A 23,637-nucleotide genomic window follows, 5' to 3' on the forward strand; every position below is an offset into this window, starting at 1 on the left:
GGACTTATACATACTGGTGGATACTCGTGTTGAACAGTCATCAAATTATCAAATCATTAGGTTCATGCACTTTGGTGTCAGTTTGCACGCAGTTTTGGATGCCTCTGTTTGCGGGATTTTGCAGTCTGTCTACGTAGTGACATCACAGGCTGTGATGGAACTGTGATGTATGTCCATCCATCCATCCATTTTCTACTGCTTGTCCCTCTCGGGGCAGCGGGGGTGGCTGGAGCGTATCCCAGCTGCATTCGACTGGAAAGCGGCGTACACCCTGGACAAGTCGGCCCCTCATCACAGAGCCAACACAGATAGACAGACAACATTCACACTCACATTCACACAATAGGGCCAATTTAGTGTTGCCAATCAACCTATCCCCAGGTGCATGTCTTTGGAGGTTGGAGGAAGCCGTAGTACCCGGTGGGAACCCACGCAGTCACGGATAGATCATGCAAACTCCACACAGAAAGACCCCAGGGATCGAACCTAAAACCTTCTTATTGTGAAGCACCAGAACTAACCCCTCTTCCACAGTGCTGTCCGTGATGTACATCTTCAAGACATTTATTTAACAGTGTAATTTTTTAAAAGATAAAAAATATGATACTTTGAAGAGTGGGACATGGTTTAATTTGTAACCTGGGAACGCTTCCGTCAACGAACAATGACTGTGGAGCAAAATTTACGCAAAATTCACACCAAAACATATCCAATACTTATTTTTTAGACCCCGAGGAAGTATTTTAAATATAGATTAAAGTCACTATAGGTCCCCTTTAGGATTAGTTAACCCTGGTCGGGCTCAGGAAAGGCGTAAAACAGGGGTGTCTAAACCTTTTGACTTGCGGGGGCCAAAGGCAGACTGCATGTATAGTAACAATATATATATACACACATAAAAAAAAATTATATAGCCTATACAGATATGTGTACGTATATACATATTAATATAAAATTATATGCATACAAATAATACATACCATATACTGTATATACATTTATACAGTACTGAAGTTAGTGTAGTGATATACATATTAAATATATCCATCCATCCATTTTCTATTGCTTGTATGTTACCTCTATGTAATGTAATTAGATAAATTAACTAAATAAATTTGGTATCTAAATCACAGCACTAACGTTAGTTCTAGCTACAATTTTAAGGTGTGCTGTCTCATTCAAAATGCCTGTGTGCTCAAGTGTACCCGTTTTTAAACGTAATCTGCGACCGCAATGATTTAAGTCTGCATATAACATGTAAGAATACAGCACAACCTGCGATAAAGCCCAATTTTCAAGGGTATTTGCCAACACGCTGGTTCCGTCACTTACTGTCACCAAGAAAAGACTCATCAGGGTTTTTGATCATTTTGAAGCTTTTTTGACCACTGATTGTGATAACAGACACAGGAGAGTGAACTGGCATCTTTGAACTGCTTTTGTTCCATTGACAGGCACAGATTCGCTGAAATAAGGCGAATTGAAAGAGCCTCAAGCCAACGGCCCCAACCGCAATTCAAAGCTTATAGGTGACACATTTTTCAAGCTGTCTGACATCATTTCTTCCTGGATGTTACAGAAAGTATGCGAGTGTTGCCTCTTCTTTTTTGATGATATAGTAAGAATCCCATTTGTCGGTATATTTCCACACGGTTTGGAATTCTTGCAGAGATATCTTTTCTATCATCTTCATGTCCATCCATCTAGGTCGCATTGTTATTTGATGGAATCACGTAACATGAAACTCGCCGCGCTCCCTTAATGAGCCCACACTTGGTCGTTGCAGTAGTGAAAACAAACAAAACGGAATAGATAAGACATCGGGAAAGAATGACAAAAACTGGATTTCAAAGCAAAAAATTGAAGTTTTGTAAGCTAAGCAGAAGAGATACACCTTGTACAAGCGACCAACACTGCACAAGGAAGAGAAAGGCAGTTAGAGTTTGGGGAGATGGCGTGACCGCCTAAGCGCTGCAGTTCAGTTCAGTTTCAGTTCATTTCGAACATGCATACGATACAATGTAATGCATCACATATTTCCAGTTGTTTCATGACAGCACATCCGAAAATGGAGTAGGAAGAAGTAGAGCAGTGAAAAAAAGGAAACCTTTCTCATGCAGGACAAACGGCAGTTTGAATAATACTAACTACTTCACTAATTAGTTATTTAAAAAAATACTAAATACTGGTATCATATGTCTAATTATTGTATCTTCTGATGTAGTTATGTTGTAGTTGACGAAAGAAATAAACCAAAAAGGCTAATACTGATATAAAGAGGCCGATACCAATAAACGTCAAAATAATCGGCGCCGATAATCGGTCGATCTTTATCAAAAAATCTCTTCTGAATCGAATTGTCTACTCAAGAATCTTAATCAAATTGAATTGGGAGTTGTTAAAAGATTTTACAGAATGGCAATCGCTATGTTAGTTACTGTCAATAAATATCATAGCATTAGAGAAGAAAAGCAGCATGTCATTCATAAATTAGGAAGTTGAAATAAACAGGTCACATGGACTATGTTCTCAGATTAACCTATAAACACTCGAGACAAAGTAAAAACCTATGTTAGCTGAAGTTAAAGTCTATAAATAAGTAATTACGCCTATATTTCAGTCATGCTGAGATTGTTCTCCTGCTGTAGCCCTAGAGCCATAAACTGTACGGCAAGCACGCATGTGTCTCAGGAGTTAGAATTCACAAGGTTACACAAGCTTTTAAAGGTTACGATGCACACGTGAAAATTATTAAAACTACAGGAAAATTGGTTCATTGTTGAAGTCAGACCTTCAAGTGCCCTTCGGAGCGGTAGCAGATTTAATAAGACATTAATGGAGATATCTTGGTGCTCGCTGGCTCCCCTGCGCATCCCGAGAGGAAGTGAAGGAGAGTTGATCTGTTTGGTTTTTAATGAGCCAGGGAGCTGGGGTATGTCACCGCATCTGTGGCAGCAGTAGGGTTTCACAAAGAATACATTAAGTATGTCAGTCTTCTCCAGCCAAGAATGTTGTCTTGATTACGGCGCACAGCAAAAGAGTGAGAGAACGACTCACGCTACAATTCATGAAAGTCCCAAGATGCATAGAGGGGGTCGTCTGTGGCCCTTCATCAAGCATTTATACATCATGGAGACAATTGAGTCTCTTTTCATGCCATGTTTAATTCATTTGTGACTAAAGAAGTGCCATCAGTTCATTTTTATCTCACTGAAGTACACTTTAACCTTGATGACATACGGATAAAATATTACATTTTGGTCTCTTTAAGCAAGTTTTTTTTTTCTTTGCTACTTCCTTTGTTTTCTTTATGGGGATTACCTCAATTGAAATTACAAGTCCACGGGATCAGCTCCTGCTGGGAGCTCTATCCTTTTTCCGTAGGCAGCCTCCTTTTTATAGCCTGAAACAAGAGAGCGTGTTCCAACAAGTGCTTGGATCTTTGCGAAGGGGTGCCGTGCATGTCAGTCACCAACAGTAGGCAACGATGTGATTTTAGGGTGCGTGACAGGCATGTGAACATTTTACCCCTCTTACCAGCTCTGATCAATAGTAAGTTGTAGAACAAAATTGTCAGCTGCGTAAAGCAGCGTGAAATCGGTGTAATTTTCAAAGGGGTAACATTTCTCTCCGTGTTATGGTTTTCTTCACAGTGCGACCCGAAGGCGCGAGGGAGGGACCCACCTGCATGGACAAGAACCATGGCTGTGCACACATCTGTAGGGAAACACAGAAGGGTGGCATCTCCTGTGAATGCCGACCTGGATTCCAGCTCACCCGCAATATGAAGGACTGTAAATGTAAGGTTTACCTCATTGCTCTCCTCTTTGGAAGACACACGGACACTTGAAAGACGGGGAAGGATGTATAGCAGGGGTCCCCAAACTTTTTCATTCGGGGGCCGCATTGGGTTAAAAAAATTTGGCCGGGGGCCAGGCTGTACATATATATATATATATATATATATATATATATATATATATATATATATATATATATATATATATATATATATATATATATATATATATGCATTTGATTAATTAATTTGATAATCGATTAATCTGTCGGTTATTACTTCGATTAATCGATTAATAATCGGATAAAAGAGACAAACTACATTTCTATACTTTCCAGTATTTTATTGAAAAAAAACAGCATACTGGCGCCATGTTCTTTCAAACATGCCAAATAAAACAAGGAAAATGCTACAAAAATGCACACTTTTGACACCCCTGCTATAGATAAAAAAACATTTAATCTGATAAATGTATCGATAAAAAGCAGAGCCTGACGACGCATGCACGTTTATCACAACTCTCTCGCTCTCTCTGTCTCTCCCCCTCCCTCACCAATGCTGCTGCACGCACAATTTGTTGTGTTTTTAACCTTCTTAAGCCTGAACGTACATTGAAAATACACGCAACCCTAACTCAAAATGCCGGACATTTGAGGCATTTAAGAAACACCGCCCGGACAGCTCCGCAAAAGAGGACATGTCCGGTGAAAAGAGGATGTATGGTTAGTCTATCGTAGCCCGTTAGCTGCATGCTAGCAGCGATCGGTTTCACGTCCGGTGAAACCGATCGCTGCTAGTCCTCTTTTGCGAGCATGCTAGCAGCTAACGGGCTACGATAGACTAACCATACATCTTCTTTTCACCGGACATGTCCTCTTTTGCGGGGCTGTCAGGGCGGAGTTTCTTAAATGCCTCAAATGTCCGGCATTTTGAGTATTGTTTACACAACGTGCAGTACGCTACTTAATATGTCCGTGTGGAAACTCGTTCGGTACACTTCCGCACCGAAAGGAAACCCCCGTACCGAAACGGTTAGATACAAATACACGTACCGTTACACCCCTATTATTTTGATTATTGTTTCTCAGCTGTTTGTAAATGTTGCAGTTTATAAATAAAGGTAAAAAAAAAAAAACGTAGCCTCTGCGCATGCGCATAGCATAGATCCAACGAATCGGTGACTAAATTAATCGCCAACTATTTTTATAATCGATTTTAATCGATTTAATCGATTAGTTGTTGCAGCCCTAATATGTATATATACATATATACATTGTCTTTATAATCCGTTTTGTCATTTAACATCAATTAACATTGATGTTCATCAACATTCAACATTGTCACGTTATCGATGGGAAAATTCATTTTTAGACAATATGATTTGCCTGAGCGGCTAGGAGACACCAAGAGTAACAATCGGTAGAAAATAGATTAGAAAGGAAAGATTTAAAAAAAAAAAAAAAAATTAATTAATTAAAAAAAAAAAAAAAATTCTTTTTACTTGGGACTTCCTGTGGGCCGGATTTTGGATGCTGGGGGGCCGGATCCGGCCCGCGGGCCGTAGTTTGGGGACCCCTGATGTATAGGCTCCACATGAGAAGGTGGTGCCGATGGTGGTACTCTAATTCCACAAATGCCTTTAGAACAGATCTACAAAATGCAATCTTCTGAATGATCTCGGTCAAGAAAAACATGGTTATTAAATAAGGGGATGATCATTGACACAACTAGGGCAAGTGGGGACCACTCTGACGGACAGCGCACACTTCCTGTTGCTGTGCAACCAAGCTCATCCTGTCAGAGCTGGGGCCTCGGCTGATGGAGGATTTGTCTGTGTTTGGATAAGGATTGGAGAAGTGTTATTCTATAGTTTTTTTGTGACAGCCCAGGATAAGGGCAAAGGGGGCTGGGATGGTCGGGTGCAGACAGGATGGCGGTGGAAGCTTCGGCTCTTTGCACTTCTGTCATCGCAGGTGTGTAAAAAGTGCCAAGGTTAAAGCTTCCTTCAGCATGCAACAACAAAATCAACTATTTTTAACTACAATTTACTTAGGGAGCAAGTGAGTAACTTGTGTGTACAAAGTGAGTGAGTTTTTTGTACACTTGAACAAAATATATGGTGCTTAATATATTAATTGTAACTATTTACTCAATGAAGATGATAGTGTGATATTGTCTCATGTAGTTATTTATGGTGTGATGCTGCTGCATACTGTATAATGAGTGCATTGGTTAAACCATATAAGTAAAAGTAAATAAATAAATGATAAATGGGTTATACTTGTATAGCGCTTTTCTACCTTCAAGGTACTCAAAGCGCTTTGACAGTATTACCACATTCACCCATTCACACACACATTCACACACTAATGGCGGGAGCTGCCATGCAAGGCGCTAACCAGCAGCCATCAGGAGCAAGGGGTGAAGTGTCTTGCCCAAGGACACAACGGACGTGACTAGGATGGTAGAAGGTGGGGATTGAACCCCAGTAACCAGCAACACTCCGATTGCTGGCACGGCCACTATAGCAGGGATCTTCAAAGTGTGACACAGGGAGGCCCCCCTCAAATATTATTATACACAGAGGGCCTCTCCTTCTACCCTAAAAACACATTTACTGTAGTATGCTCAGTCACTCTAGGAACCACTGGTGTGCCGTCAGGAAGGCTCAAAGTGAAATGAAAAAGTCTAATAATCCTTCCATCCATCCATCCATTTCCTACCGCTTGTCCCTTTTGGGGTTGCGGGGGGTGCTGGAGCCTATCTCAGCTGCATTCGAGCGGAAGGCGGGGTACACCCTGAACAAGTCGCCACCTCATCACAGGGCCAACACAGATAGACAGACAACATTCACACTCACATTCACACACTAGGGCCAATTTAGTGTTGCCAATCAACCTATCCCCAGGTGCATGTCTTTGGAGGTGGGAGGAAGCCGGATTACCCGGAGGGAACCAACGCAGCTTAATAATGCCATAGAATAAATAAAACAATTGCATACAATTAATATGTGTCCTTTGTAATAAAAATGTGTTTTGTTTCAGAAAAAATGGCTGAATTTGTCAATTTCCTGATCAAATACATGGTAGAAATTAGAGGTGAGGCAGTGGCGAGTAGAACTTCACCTCTGAGTGCTGCGAATCCTTCACAAACTGGAGTGCGTTACATGTGGTCGTTTCTGTTTCTCAGCATGTAGCCAATGTCACGCTTGCAGGAATATTTATCATACACCATGGATTTCTGTAACGTCTTCCATTAAATAAATTTCATGTAAGTGTGTGACATAATAATTAATCCTGCTGACCAGCAGAGAAAAGTCAAAACCTTTTTTTTTAATTTTTTTTTAATTTATTTATTTATTTCAGGCAATGACATAAAAAAGTACAAAGTTGACAACACATAGTAATATAAATTAATATAGTGCAAAAGGTAATGTAATGCATGATTGTCCAATTTTGCCTGAAACCTCACCACACATCACTTTTGGTACTCAAAATATTTTGCCTTTGATATAGCAGGTTATGAAATATGAGTTTTTCTTTATTTTTCTGAAGCTCCTGGTACACCTCCCAGGGCAGGGCCGCCTCACACTTTGAAACCCCCAACTAGTGTATATCGTATGGAATAGTATGTGACGTTGGTGTTGATATTGTGCTCTTTGCCAGTGACGTGTAACTATGGAAATGGAGGTTGCCAGCACATCTGTGAGGAGACGGACCACGGCCCCAAGTGTTCATGCCACATGAAGTTTGTCCTGCACACCGATGGCAAGACTTGTGTTGGTGAGTCATAACACCCTAATTTGTACATTTGGCAAGAGCAACAACTGATAGGCTTTGAATGATAAAACAGTCAGTTTCTGTTACAATCGGGTTTATTGGGAGGATAATGTAAATTAGAATACACTCCCAGTAGTTGTGAGCATTTTCTCTTCATGTGTGACATACAAGGACAAAAAGGCTACCACCGTCTGCTTTCGCCTTTGCTGCTGCTACTCCAGTAACCTCTCACTTCCTGCATCTGCTTCGGCTTCTCTTCCTCTTCCCCCTCCTTTTGGCTGTACTTTGTGCCACAGCTCTTTCAGTATGTGTCTGTTTTCTGCAGCCATGCAGATCGACATACACTTCTGGGTCAATTCCTCCGCTGCTGCCCGTTGGGGATTCACTCACACACCTGACCTAACCTTCCACTGGCATTTATCAGTGTTTGCCTCACTTGACTTAAGTTGAGTAAAAATCATTGAGTTCCGAGGGCATATTGAACCATTTTCTAAGGTTATTTTCCATCAGATGGGACCTTCAGATACAGAGTGGTCAATGCACAGGTCTTTGCAGGGTTGTTTCAATGGCAATCATGGGACATTAAGTATCAAGTCATTTCGAGGCTGGTCATTACTCAAGATGGCCCTTATTTGTATTGTTATACCAAAGCGTTGAGTGAAATGGGAACACATTTAAACTACTTAAGTACTACTTTTCAATGCTCATAAACTCTGTTTTTGTTGGGTTGGACATTGTTTCGCTGTCAGAGGAACAGGCATAGTGCTAGAATCTGCTTTCAAGCTTTCAAGCAGCCTGCTGTGACGATTGTTTGGTTTTGCTAGGTGTTAAATTTGAGAGCTTGCTTTGGCAAGAAGCTGATCCTCTTTACTACCGCAAGTTCCATGCAAGCCAGACTCATGTCAAGGCTTGGTCAACCAACCGGCCATTATTGTTGTACCCTGAGAGACCAACGGGATGCCACAAAGTTGACCGCAACCAAACTAGATGTCTTAGCCAGTCTTTTTTCCCAAAGTAAAGCAGGTTAAATACTGTTGATGGGCCAGTAGGAAGCAGCCAGCCAGTTAAAATATCAGATTTCCCCCAAAGCGTCAGACTGTCCATCTCCGAGACACTCTATTAGTTGATAAAACCTCGGGAAAGCAAACAAGCTGCCAAATGAACCCCTGATGAGGTACTGAGTGATGAACGCTTCCACTGCTGCTGTGTTTCCACCATAAAGTAACCACATCTCTTTGGCTAAATTTTGTAAAAAAATATATATATATATATAGCCTCTCAAAATCATAGCAAATGTTTCAAATAAATAGTTCTTGAAATTTTATTGAACCATGAACAAATTGTAAAATAATCATTTATTAGTTTCACACTGGGAACATTCAGAAACTGGACTCAACAGTAGCCTCAGTGAAAAATAGCTTTTTCCGCAGTGTTCATTGTCATCATAGTCAAAAATAATAAATGATGTGTTGTGTGGAAGACAATCTGTAGCAACTGTTCCTGCTTACTTTATGTCTATTAGCACTTAATTAAACATCTCTGGTTTTGTCATTAGTCTGGTAAACTGTTGCAGTATTCTGTAGCTGCTCTCATACAACTCCTGACGTATTTTCTTTGGTGGTGTCTCTTCATTCATTTTGTAAAAATGCAAAAAAAAAAAATTTCTGCATGGAATTGTTCCTGATTTTTTTATGGCTTAACCTTTTTTGTAGCCATTGTGTGTGCGTGCTTTAAAGTCAGCTGGGTGTGTTAAAAAAAAAGTGCACCGTTCTCACTCGCACACACACACACACACATGCACGCTCACACGAATGAAATATTTGCTCAGTCTCCCATTCAAACGCCACAATCAGATGTTTGATTGAAACAGTCAACGGCAGGTTTATTTTTTCATAAAATGTCTGTGTACCATGCAGGTTCAGATGTCAAAAAGGAGCGCCCATCATGTGGAAATGTTCACGCTGTTGGCAAATCATAAACATTCACAAATAGCAGGCAGATGCAGACATGCTTAAAAGTTCAGTCATCTAAAGAGTTGGCCACACATTGCTGCGCGGACACACACACACACACACACACGCACGCACACACACACACACACACACACACACACACACACACACACACACACACACACACACACACACACACACACACACACACACACACACGTACTCATGAGCAAATACAATTGGAAAGTTCTACAAATAACCTCACAAACACGCAGCACATATCCAGCATGCATGTATCACGTGCATGTAAGCTCATGCGTATTGCCCGTAACGTAAACACATTGTGCTCTCATTTTAGGTGGTCCTCACATTCATGCTGGCATATGTGCCCTCTTCCCTTTGGCTACTAACAGTACTTGATTCTGGAGGTTGCATATTGAGAAGGTGAAGGCAATCATGATTAATCACAGATTATTACTTGGTTGCATCATTTAAATTAACCTAAAAAAAACTAATATTTGGACACAAATGCAGTTTTATTGTAATAGTGTATTTCAGGAGCATTTTTTTATGTTTTACTTGAATGCACTACATTTATGTGTTCACAAACTTGGTAACTGTTTTATTTAAAGTACAGTCAGTGTTTATTCTGAGGTTTTTGAGCAAAACATTGTACTGCTTTCAAGTATAACACTTTTCCAGTATGACATCTGACAATGAAATTGCATTTGTGTTAAAATATTGGAGCCTAATTTTTCTAATTTACTGTGATTAATCCAAATTTAAAAGTGTGATTTATCTGATTTAAAAAATATATAATTTCACAGCAAACCTGTCTATAGTGACTACTCAGGGAAAACAGCAAAATGTAATTAATTAATAATTTATTTGACAGGGACAGTGTACATTGATAGACATTACTGTAAATACACCAGCATTAGTCCTAAGGCTATTTTATATTTGTTAAAATTAAAGTTAAAGTACCTCACTGCTCCCCTCACCTCCCAGGGGATGATGGGTCAAATGCAGAGAATAATTTCGCCACACCTATGTCCCTGGATGTTAAAAATGATCAACCTAAAAGCAATAATGATTAGACAACAAAATATAAAAAAGTCAATCAGTGTGATGAGCTACAGTAGCAAATAACATAGTTATATCCTATCATTACATTTCAGTGTACATAAGCAATCACTGTATAGATACAAAACAGAAATAAAATATTTCAGTTCATCTAAGTAAAAGTGGCCACTATACGCAGGTTGTCATGACTCACATCCGAAATATTATGGAAGAAAGCTCAAAACAATTCATATCACAGCAAGTTTATCCTAAAAACAACAAATAAGAACAACTGAACCCTAAATTCCGCCGAGTGCGCTTGCGTTGTGGCTGCGTTATTCTGCACATACTTTTTCCACTGTGGTCAATGTGGTATCTTCCACCTGCTCTGCTGCGCTGCGTGTTCTTCTGCGTCCCAGCTCTGATGATCCGGAACTCTCAACAGCCAATATGCAAGTGTTCTATTTTTACCTGCAGCAATTTCGCACGGATACGGACAGAGCGGGACCTAGATATTGAATTAATAGCCAATTAAAAGTGGTGTTTTTGTGGGAGCTGGCAGCGTTGACAGCATTACAATAAAATCAAATCATTTGGACTATAAAAGAGCATAAAACGCAGGCCCGAGTCGCCATTTCTTCAGCTTGCAGCACTAACCACCCCTTTGCTGTGTCTGTCCACCCTCTCAGTACTCACACTTCCCAGCACCTCAGACACAAACCACAACTAAACTGCGCTTTTTCTGCAGTGTGTGGAACATTTATTTGCATGAGATGCATGCTGGGAGGTAACACTTTTGCCTTGAGATGTCACCTTCTTTTTTTTTTGAGCTTAACAAGAATATGTTTATTATTAAAATTTGCCGAAACATCACAGCTTTTTTGTGTGCTGTCGTTGCCGGCAAAAGGCTGTTTTTTAGCTGTTTTTTTCATTTGCAACATGCCTAATGTCGTTCTGTCATGTCATTTTCACCTCTTGTATTAATAGACAGCTCAGGAGACATAATCCCTTCTTATCATGTTACTTCTTTGTTGGTGCTGTGAAGCTCAGATGATTTATGAAACACAAGAATGCTGCAAAGTGCAAGTGTAACACAGGACTAAAGTGGTGTTTTTGCAATGTGTGTGTGGGCGTGGGTGTGCGTGTGCATGCAGGGGAGAGGAGTGTCCAGTCCCAGGCAGCCCCACAGCTGTTCCCTAATGGTAAATATGTGTTCCTCCAACTCCTCTCTCTGGGGGTATGTGGGTGTGGCGAGTAGTGGAGGCTAACCTTGCAGACACTGATCAGGCCCTTCCACACCCACTGGGGGCATCATCCATATGACCCTTGACCTCTTCTACCTTCCTCTTTCCTCTGTGAATGCCCTTTCAATAACAACTGCTGCCTGTGTTAAACCGCACCTTTTCAAAACACAGCTGCAAACATGGTTCCTCCAACAAGCTGTAAGAACTACATCAAGAGATAATGAAAATCACCCAACTTGAAGTATATGTGATTTGTTTGCTCACTCGGGGTGGTTTGCCAAGCACAAAAAGCTCATCAGTTTAACTGTGATGGCTTTAGAGACTCAGTTCCTTTGTTTCTTTGTTTTGATATGAGCGATCTGAGGGGAAATGAAGCTTGCACATTTTGAACTCTTGGCCTTGGTGTACCCCGAAAACCATGAGCTTTGGTGAGGGAGCCAATAATGACTCCATGATTGGTGCTGAAACTAAATAGAACAAATTAGTGTGTACAAAAGTACACTGGCCCTCCCTCATGAGGAGCAGTAGAAGCAGAATGAACACGATATTGAAAATAAAAAGTAATATGCATTGAACTTACTTGTATTGCATCATCACATTTACACACCAGCCATTTTGCAATTCTATTCGCTTCTGTTGGAGCTGGAGTCTATCCCAGCTGTTTTCACGCAAGAGTCATACCAAAGACTATAAAAATGGGACCCATTACCTCCCTGCTTGACATTCAGCATCAAGGGTTGGAATTGGGGGTTAAATCACCAAAAATTATTCCCGAGCGTGGCTATTGCTGCTGCTCACTGCTCCCCTCACCTCCCAGGGGGTGATCAAGGCTGATGGGTCAAATGCAGAGAATAATTTCACCATACCTAGTGTGTGCGTGACAACCATTGGTACTGTTACACTCTTGACTGGTCACCAACCAATCACGGGGAACATAAAAACAAACCATTCACAATCACATTTTAAATTAAAAGAGACATTTTTTTTTTTAATGATTCCCATTCACATGCAGCTGCAGCTGCAACTGAAACCGTGAAATGCTGGCTGTCACTACCACACAGGTGTGTGCAACAAATACTTTTAGGGCTGTCAGAATTGACGCATTACTGTGGATGAATCCACCATTGTTTTTAATCTGATTTAAGAAAGTATTGCAGTTCATCCATCCACAGCAAAAAATGACTCAAAACTCCTGAAAGGTCTTTGGCAACACATTTTGTCCAAGTGTTGTTACCGTCGTACGCACGCACGCAAATGGAAAGTTGTTCCGCTAGTGACATGCTTCACAACCATACAAGTCAACATGTAAGACGCTAAACAGCATGTTAGACCTTTTTGATGGGAAATTTGAGAACAAAAAAACATGACGGAACAGTCGACCAACATAAAGTATTACGCACATTCTGCAGGAAGGAGTTTTCTTTTCACTGAGGCACTAAAATACCAAATGAATAACATAAAAAAGTAACGGATCCACATTAATGTGGATTCATGTTTGTTTAGAAAAATATAAATGTTTTTGTTAACATGAATATGACATTAAATGTGTTTGATAAATACGTCAAAAGGCCGCCTATATGATTTTAATTTACATTTAAAACACTTCCTTGTGTAGATAATATGCATTGGATATACTTTGGTGTGAATTAGCATGAATTTTGCTTTACAGTCACATTCATAACCTACTTTTGCATGTGTCTGCAAAATGTTCGTTTGTGGAGGCGTTCCCAGATTGCAAATGAAACCACGCCCCACCCTCTCCAAAATTATAATTTCATATTTTGAAAATATACACTTGTTAAAATTATCTTGAAGACAAACATCATCACTATATTTTTTTATCAGACACGTTCAAACAGTGCATATATTCACCTGGTCACAACATTAGGTACACTTGCACTTTCTTCAATCGATACGGAGCTGCTTTTCCCCGCATTTATGTTACTGCATGTCGCATGCCAAGATGAGATGAAAATAGTACTTTATCTTAGCTTTTCTTGTGTTTCCTCAAGTCGTAAAATCTCTGTCTCGTTATGTCGGCGTTTATCGGCTCATCCAATTTCATTATGGCCCAAATGTCGCGGGTAAATAAACACAGACATATATATAATATATAGTATTTATTTTAAAGACATAGAGCAGGCGGGAAGGCATGAAATGAGAAGTAACATAGAGGCAACAGTCTTCCTGTGTAAGATCCGCAGAGGGTGAGGAGGCTTTCCGACTCAATATCCAATAATGACTTCATAAGTGCGTCCGCCAATGTGTGACGTCACTCATTCCCCACTCTTAAAAACAATACACCCCAAAAAAAAAACCTGTGAACAGAGGCGTCCAAAACTGTGTGAAAGCCCTAAATCAAAATGCATGTACCCTATGATTTGATGCTGTTTAACACGAGTATCCAACAACATTTATTCGTCAGAAAAGATTAAATTCATCATTAGTCCCCTTTAAGTGCATGTATATTCCCTTTTTTGTGTCTCTTTGCTCATGAAAAATGAAACATGGTTAATATAAATAAGAAAATGAATGACATTCAATTGTGAGTAATCACAATTAATCCACAGCAACCCTGTGATTATTCTGATTACAAATCAGAATAGTTTGACAGCTCTAATTTATGTATACAGAAACGTGTTTTTCCTTTTTAATACTCGACCCTGTGTATGTAGTTTTCCGTTGAGAATTTGAGTTGAAGTATTGTTTCATTACGGCACAAAGTGTAAGCCCTCAATGTTGTTGCCTTACCAAGCTAATTATCAAGCTATTAATTATTATTGACATACTTTAGGGTTTGGACTTATAAATGTGTTTTTCCAACTCTAAAATGCTGCTGTTTTTGTCAGTATTTGTGAAAATGGTTCATGTGTAAATGATACAAAATGAGTAATGTTTAAAGAGATCAAGATAGCAGCTTACTTTGAAATCGGAATCGGAGGACACATTTCACCACACCCAGTGTGTGTGTGTGACAATCGTTGGGACTTTAACTTTTAACTTTAACTTTAGTCGATACTACAATGATTATGTTGATATTTTTTGGCATAACGACATCTTCTTTTGTTTAAAAAAAAATAATATTATGTTTATAAACTCAGGAAATATGTCCCTGGCCACATGAGGACTTTGAATATGACCAATGAATGATTCTGTAACTACTTGGTATCGGATTGATACCCAAATTTGTGGTATCATCCAAAACTAATGTAATGTATCAAACAACAGAAGAATAAGTGATTATCACATTTTAACAGAAGTGTAGATAGAACATGTTAAAAGAGAAAGTAAGCAGATATTAACAGTAAATGAACAAGTAGATTAATACATTATCTTCTACCACTTGTCCTTAATAATTTTGACAAAATAATAGAATTATAAATGACACAATATGTTACTGCATACGTCAGCAGCTAAATTAGGAGCCTTTGTTTGCTTACTTACTACTAAAAGACAAGTTGTCTTGTATGTTCACTATTTTATTTAAGGACAACCTTGCAATAAGAAACATATGTTTAATGTACCCTAAGATTTTTTGTTAAAATAAAGCCAATAACGCAATTTTTTGTGGTCCCCTTTTTTTGGAAAAGTACCGAAAAGTATCGAAATAATGTTGGTACCGGTACCAAAATATTGGTATCGGGATAACACTATACCGGACATACAATGAATGTACATCATCTTTGAAACCATCCTGCACTTAAAGAGAGCCCGGGGAACATTGCGAACCATTTTTTAGTGTTTAAAGCATGCATAAGCGCATGTGCTGCTGACACCCAACACTCATGGAATTATTACATTTTTAATCAGCAACATGGTGATTTATTACATGTCCAGTGTAGTGTACATTATTTCTAAAATCTGCTCACACTAACAAGGAGCCAAGGAAACCACTTGACTAGTTCAGTGCTGAAGTGCACGGACGTGCGGGTGCCGCTGCAAAACTCTCGTGGAATTATAACGCATTTAATCATCGATATAGTGATATATTACATGTGCAATCTTATATTTAACATCAGGACACACTAAAAAGGAGGAAGGATACATAGTTTTTTTGGTCGTTTTTTAGTAACCAACACACATGAGTTACATCATGATCTGTTGTTAAATAAGTATTAAAAACATGAGATAATGTTGCACCTTTCTTATGACACAAGGAAAAAGTCTTGCTTGTCAAAGTTGTCTTATCAGGTGGAGGTCCGACAGCAATCGTATCCAAAACAGCTGACTGTCATTGGAGCCGGCGGGAATGTTGCCAAACTCATTTTGATGCGTCTTTTCTGTCAATGTTGAGTGAAAATAGCAGCATGTTTTCGTTCAAAATAGGGAATGGAAGGATGGATACAGTAAGTCCTCTTATAGAGTGTTGAAAGGCAGCAAGGCAGTGTTGTTGAGCTTTGCAAATGACAGCGCACAACCGTGACGTCATCAGAGTGGTACAAGTCTCTATTTGTGCCGTGTACACTTGACCAGCGTTTGCAAAAGTCTGCGTTTTTAAGGACAAAAGTACGCGTTTGTGTGTGGACAAGAGGCCTAAATGCACAGATATGAATGCGTTTATTAAGTATCCGCGTTTGTGCGGACATGGTCTAATATTAGCTATCAATGTATATATTCTATCATAGTAACATGACTGCAAATGGTTAGTTGCTTCTCTGGGATTGCTTTTGTGTGTGTGCACGTGTTCCCTGAGTGTACGTGTGTATGAGACAGCACTGAGTGGCAAGCCTGAACGCCAGACTCTTACCTCTGGAAGACAAACATTTTTTTATTCAATATACTTAGGTAATTGTGAAAAATATATGCATAAAAATAAAAATAAAAACCATGTTAAACTACTAATGGTAACTGATGGTGTTCTTTTTATATTTATATTTTTTGTTTTAAAAACATTTACTTTGAGCAAGTTGCAAACAGCCCTTTAACTCTTTGCTTGTTGATCTATTGGACCCAAACATATGTGACAGACAAACTGCCCTACTGTCTTTAGGTCTTTCCCATATGGGTTTGTGAAACTAATTCTGATTATGTCAAGTTATTTCAAAATTAAATGGCTGCCCATCTTCTTTGTCCTATTTTGGCCTTTTACATGCGGTACATTCCAAAAATCAAGATTGTATAAAAAAAAATTAGTCTTGTTGTCAAAACGTGGATCTTGGGGTTTGTTTTCCCGGAATGCAAAGGAGAGTTGGCGCGGGCAAGGCGTGAATGTGAGTACATATTTATTAAAATACTAACAAACTACAAAAAAAGGAAGCAAATAAAAGGTGCGCACAATGGCAGAGAACAAACTTGGCTAATGAAACAAAACTAGAGAGACTATGAACATGAAAACGAAAACAACACTTACTGTGGCGTGAAACAGCATGAAAACTATGACATGGAACTATGGCTTGGAATGAAAGGTAGCAGAGGTAGAAAGGATAATGTCACCAGGACGATCAAGAGAAACAGACAGGTTTAAATAGCAGTGACATGATCAGTGAAAACAGGTGCGTGACTCAAAACGTGAAACAGGTGAAACTAATGGCTGCTATGGTGACAAAACAAGGGAGTGAAGATTTTCACTAAGTGTACAAAACCCAAACGGAACATAACTTAAACAAAACATGATCAACAGACACTTGAATGCATGTTAAGGCTGTAATTTATTTATTTAGGCACAAATACGATGTAATGACAAATAGCAAAGTGGTACAAAAAGAGTTGGGAAAAATTAACCTCTGCATTTTACCCATCCCCTTGTTCCAACCCCTGGAAGGTGAGGGGAGCAGTGAGCAGCAGCGGTGGCCACGCTCGGGAATCATTTTGGTGATGTAACCCCCAATTCCAACCCTTGATGCTGAGTGCCAAGCAGGGAGGTAATGGGTCCCATTCTTATAGTCTTTGGTATGACTCGGCCGGAGTTTGAACTCACGACCTACCGATCTCAGGGCGGACACTCTAACCACAAGGCCACTGAGCAGAAGAAACTAATGACGGCGGAACTAAATCACGTACCGGTATTTTTGGTACTGGTTTCTAATTGGGTCGATCCAGAAAGACCATTAAAATTCTAGACTAATGATACTGCTGTCGCTATTTTTTTAAATCCAGCTGACGTCATAATTATGACACGCTGTCACATTCTCTGTCACATGATGAATATGAATAAACACAAATAAAGTTTGTGACACAACAATATTTCCTCCTAGTCCCCAAAATCACACATGCTAATAAGAGTTAGTGTTAGTTTGAAGTGAACGCCACTTAACTCACAAACTACGGCACGCTTACCGTATTTTTCGGACTACAAGTCGCAGTTTTTTTCATAGTTTGGCCGGCGGTGCGACTTATACTCAGGAGCGACTTATGTGTGAAATTATTAACACATTACCGTAAAATATCAAATAATATCATTTAGCTCATTCACGTAAGAGACTAGACGTATAAGATTTCATGGGATTTAGCGATTAGGAGTGACAGATTGTTTGGTAAACGTATAGCATGTTCTATATGTTATAGTTATTTGAATGACTCTTACCATAATATGTTACGTTAACATACCAGGTACGTTCTCAGTTGGTTATTTATGCGTCATATAACGTACACTTATTCAGCCTGTTGTTCACTATTCTTTATTTATTTTAAATTGCCTTTCAAATGTCTATTCTTGGTGTTGGGTTTTATCAAATCAATTTCCCCAAAAAATGCGACTTATACTCCAGTGCGACTTATATGTGTTTTTTTCCTTCTTTATTATGCATTTTCGGCCGGTGCGACTTATACTCCGGAGCGACTTTTAGTCCGAAAAATACGGTAATCAACCCAACCATCCTCTAAGCCAGGGGTCTCAAACTCGGGGCCTGCAAACGATATTTTGTGGCCCTCTCCTTAATGTGAAAGTTTAATGTAAGTGCGGCCCGGGAGTATTATATGAATGGCACTTTACAGTGTTGTGTGTGAAGCTGGATGAACCTACCAATCACGGTGGGGTATATGGATCTCCATAATTCCCAGTTTTCCAAAGCTGGTTTTCACAATCTTCCTGGAACGTTTTCACAGTTCACCTTTTTCAAAAGTTCATTCCACTTTCAAAACATTCTTCAAAATTGGGACAAATGTGTAAAAAATTTTTCCTGAAATTCCGAAATACCAATTAATATTCAAACTGTTAGTACGTCGACATTTTTCAACCACTTCGAAGAATTCCAATTGTTGTATTACCTATATTTTTAAAAATTCTGGTTTTCCCCAAATTCCCAAATTTCTTGGAAATTCCCATTCAAATGAATGGACATATTCATAGTTATACAATTCCCCAAATTCTCAAAATGTTGCGCCATTTTTTACCCGATTTCGACCTTTCAGCCATCAACCCACACTGCTCTTCACAAATGTCGAACACAAAACATGTTTTCCCTTTCCCCAAATTCTCGGTTTTCCCGGAATTTCTCCCCATTGACAATGAATGGGAAGTATACAATAATATCCGACATTTCTCCTGCAATCTAAACAGTTCCAACATCCACACACTCCACTCACCCTGGACATTAAAGCCAGCATGTTACCCCGATTTACCAGGAATTGCCTTCCATTGAAAATGAATGAGCAATATAAAAATCTCTCCATATCCCGCATTTCTCCAGCGATTTGAACCGTTCCAACATCCACACACTCCACTCACTCTGCTAGCAGTTAACTGTTAGCATACTTGTGAGAATGTTACCATGCTAAAGTTCTTTGCTCGTTTTTTTTTTTTTTGCTAATTCTATATGTTCCACGACCAGGACGAAAACCACACTGTTCCTCCTGAATCCGAGGTTCGACTATCCGGCGTAGCCTCCTCTCCAGTACACCTGAATAGACCTTACCGGGAAGGCTGAGGAGTGTGATCCCACGATAGTTGGAACACACCCTCCGGTTCCCCTTCTTAAAGAGAGGAACCACCACCCCGGTCTGCCAATCCAGAGGTACCGCCCCCGATGTCCACGCGATGTTGCAGAGTCTTGTCAACCAAGACAGCCCCACAACATCCAGAGCCTTAAGGAACTCCGGGCGGATCTCATCCACCCCCGGGGCCTTGCCACCGAGGAGCTTTTTAACTACCTCGGCAACCTCAGCCCCAGAAATAGGAGAGCCCACCACAGATTCCCCAGGCCCTGCTTCCTCATAGGAAGACGTGCTGGTAGGATTGAGGAGGTCTTCGAAGTATTCCCTCCACCGATCCACAACATCCGCAGTCGAGGTCAGCAGAGCACCATCCCCACCATACACGGTGTTGACACTGCACTGCTTCCCCTTCCTGAGGCGGCGGATGGTGGTCCAGAATTGCTTCGAAGCCGTCCGGAAGTCTTTTTCCATGGCCTCCCCGAACTCCTCCCATGTCCGAGTTTTTGCCTCCGCGACCGCTGAAGCCGCACACCGCTTGGCCTGTCGGTACCTGTCTGCTGCCTCAGGAGTCCCATGAGCCAAAAGAACCCGATAGGACTCCTTCTTCAGCCTGACGGCATCCCTCACCGCCGGCGTCCACCAACGGGTTCTAGGATTACCGCCACGACAGGCACCAACTACCTTGCGGCCACAGCTCCAATCGCCCGCCTCGACAATAGAGGTACGGAACATTGTCCACTCGGACTCAATGTCCAGCACCTACCTCTTGACATGTTCAAAGTTCTTCCGGAGGTGGGAATTGAAACTCTCTCTGACAGGAGACTCTGCCAGGCGTTCCCAGCAAACCCTCACAATGCGTTTGGGCCTGCCAGGTCTGTCCGGCATCCTCCCCCACCATCGCAGCCAACTCACCACCAGGTGGTGATCGGTAGAAAGCTCCGCCCCTCTCTTCACCCGAGTGTCCAAAACATGAGGCCGCAAATCCGATGACACAACTACAAAGACGATCATGGAACTGCGGCCTAGGGTGTCCTGGTGCCAAGTGCACATATGGACACCCTTATGTTTGAACATGGTGTTTGTTATCGACAATCTGTGACGAGCACAAAAGTCCAATAACAGAACACCACTCGGGTTCAGATCCGGGCGGCCATTCTTCCCAATCACACCTCTCCAGGTTTCACTGTCGCTGCCAACATGAGCGTTGAAGTCCCCCAGTAGAACGAGGGAATCACCCGGGGGAGCACTCTCCAGTACTCCCTCGAGTGAATCCAAAAAGGGTGGGTACTCTGAGCTGCCGTTTGGCGCATAAACGCAAACAACAGTCAGGACCCGTCCCCCCACCCGAAGGTGGAGGGAAGCTACCCTCTCGTCCACCGGGTTGAACTCCAACGTACAGGCTCTGAGCCGGGGGGAAACAAGAATTGCCACCCCAGCCCGTCGCCTCTCACTGCCGGCAACGCCAGAGTGGAAGAGAGTCCAGCCCCTCTCAAGAGAAGTGGTTCCAGAGCCCTTGCTGTGCGTCGAAGTGAGTCCGACTATATCTAGCCGGAACTTCTCCACCTCACGCACTAGCTCAGGCTCCTTCCCCCCCAGCGAAGTGACGTTCCACGTCCCAAGAGCCAGCTTATGTAGCCGAGGATCGGACCGCCAAGTGCCCTGCCCTCGGCTGCCGCCCAGCTCACACTGCACCCGACCTCTATGGCCCCTGCTATGGGTGGTGAGCCCATTGGAGGGGGGACCCACGTTGCCTCTTCGGGCTGTGCCCGGCCGGGCCCCATGGGGACAGGCCCGGCCACCAGGCGCTCGCCATCGTGCCCCACCTCCGGGCCTGGCTCCAGAGGGGGGCCCCGGTGACCCGCGTCCGGGCGAGGGAAATCTGGGTCCTTGGTTTGTGTTCTTCATCGAGGTCTTCGAGCTGCTCTTTGTCTGATCCCTCACCTAGGACCAGTTTGCCTTGGGAGACCCTACCAGGGGGCATAGAAACCCCCGGACAACATAGCTCCTAGGATCATTGGGACACGCAAACTCCTCTACCACGGTAAGGTGGCAGCTCAGAGAGGAGATTTTTAGGTTTAAACATATAGAATTAGCAAAAAAAAAGGCTGCCCTTTGTCACCGATTCTGTTCATAACCTTTATGGACAGAATTTCTAGGCGCAGTCAGGGCGTTGAGGGGGTCTGGTTTGGTGGCTGCAGGATTAGGTCACTGCTATTTGCAGATGATGTGGTCCTGATGGCTTCCTCCGGCCAAGATCTTCAGCTCTCACTGGATCGGTTCGCAGCCGAGTGTGAAGCGACTGGGATGGGAATCAGCACCTCCAAGTCCGAGTCCATGGTTCTCTCCCGGAAAAGGGTGGAGTGCCATCTCCGGGTTGGGGAGGAGATCTTGCCCCAAGTGGAGGAGTTCAAGTACCTCGGAGTCTTGTTCACGAGTGGGGGAAGAGTGGATCGTGAGATCGACAGGCGGATCGGTGCGGCGTCTTCAGTAATGCGGACGCTGTATCGATCCGTTGTGGTGAAGAAGGAACTGAGCCGGAAGGCAAAGCTCTCGATTTACCGGTCAATCTACGTTCCCATCCTCACCTATGGTCATGAGCTTTGGGTCATGACCGAAAGGACAAGATCACGGGTACAAGCGGCCGAAATGAGTTTCCTCCGCCGAGTGGCGGGGCTCTCCCTTAGAGATAGGGTGAGAAGCTCTGTCATTCGGGGGGAGCTCAAAGTAAAGCCGCTGCTCCTCCACATCGAGAGGAGCCAGATGAGGTGGTTCGGGCATCTGGTCAGGATGCCACCCGAACGCCTCCCTAGGAAGGTGTTTCGGGCACGTCCGACCGGTAGGAGGCCACGGGGAAGACCCAGGACACGCTGGGAAGACTATGTCATCAGTGTGTGAATGTGTGTGTGAATGGGTAAATGTGGAATTAGTGTCAAAGCGCTTTGAGTACCTTGAAGGTAGAAAAGCGCTATACAAGTACAACCCATATGTCTCCCGGCTGGCCTGGGAACGCCTCGGGATCCCCCGGGAGGAGCTGGACGAAGTGGCTGGGGAGAGGGAAGTCTGGGCTTCCCTGCTTAAGCTGCTGCCCCCGCGACCCGACCTCGGATAAGCGGAAGAAGATGGATGGATGGATGGATAAACCTAAAAATCATGATTTGTGATAGTCGGTCGAAGTTAAGCTAACGTTAGCATGCTAACTTTTTTTGTGTGCTAATTTTGTATGTTTAAACCTATAAATCATGGTTTGTTATAATCAAAGAGCCGTCAAGCAAGCATGCTAACAATTAACGATCAATTAAGTAATCAGTTAATTAAACACTGTTAACATTCAAACGATTCCAACAGTCATTCTACATCCAATCAGCATTTCAGTTCATCTTTAGCATCGGGGCATTCACACGCAATTCCAAACGGAATTGCAAATTGTAGTTTGAAATGTTATTACAGGGACAGGCAGTAGAACATGGATGGATAAGTATACTGATTGTAAATTATAATTAATAGAAACACAGCGATGGATCTGTGTGAGTTTTTTCTTGCCCTGATGTGGGATCTGAGCCGAGGATGTCGTTGTGGCTTGTGCAGCCCTTTGAGACACTCGTGATTTAGAGCTATACAAGTAAACATTGATTGATTGATTGACAAGATGACATAACATAGCATTGCACCTTGCACAAGTTGACTTGTTTTGAAACCGAAAAAGCAGGTGTTGATAAATACTTCCCTGCTGTGAGATGTCATGTCATGATGTTGCTGGTGCACAACCTCTTGTGCTAATAAAAATTTTAATTTTTTTCACATCTTTATTTGAACAAATTACATATAGTACCGATGAAAACCGTTATTGATAAGGAATATCAATATTGGTATCGGTACCGATAAAATCTCAACGATATACATCCCTACTAATGACAGTTTGGCACATTTGA

General features: G+C 41.7%; 1 protein-coding gene across 3 annotated transcripts in view; it reads left to right on the forward strand.

Annotated features, from left to right (window-relative positions):
- LOC133622555 (signal peptide, CUB and EGF-like domain-containing protein 3) overlaps positions 1–23,637 on the forward strand; it is a 236,710-nt gene that overhangs the window by 158,420 nt on the left and 54,653 nt on the right. The window contains exons 5-7 of one of the 3 annotated variants that reach the window (XM_061985394.2): positions 3,654–3,800; positions 7,465–7,581; positions 11,747–11,794. In XM_061985394.2, the coding sequence (XP_061841378.1) occupies positions 3,654–3,800; positions 7,465–7,581; positions 11,747–11,794 (312 nt within the window). Of the gene's footprint in view, positions 1–3,653; positions 3,801–7,464; positions 7,582–11,721; positions 11,795–23,637 lie in introns of all 3 variants that reach the window. The other 2 variants (XM_061985388.2, XM_061985402.2) reach the window with 2 other exon arrangements.

This window comes from Nerophis lumbriciformis, linkage group LG01 (assembly GCF_033978685.3).
Source record: "Nerophis lumbriciformis linkage group LG01, RoL_Nlum_v2.1, whole genome shotgun sequence".
Classification (NCBI taxonomy): domain Eukaryota; kingdom Metazoa; phylum Chordata; class Actinopteri; order Syngnathiformes; family Syngnathidae; genus Nerophis; species Nerophis lumbriciformis.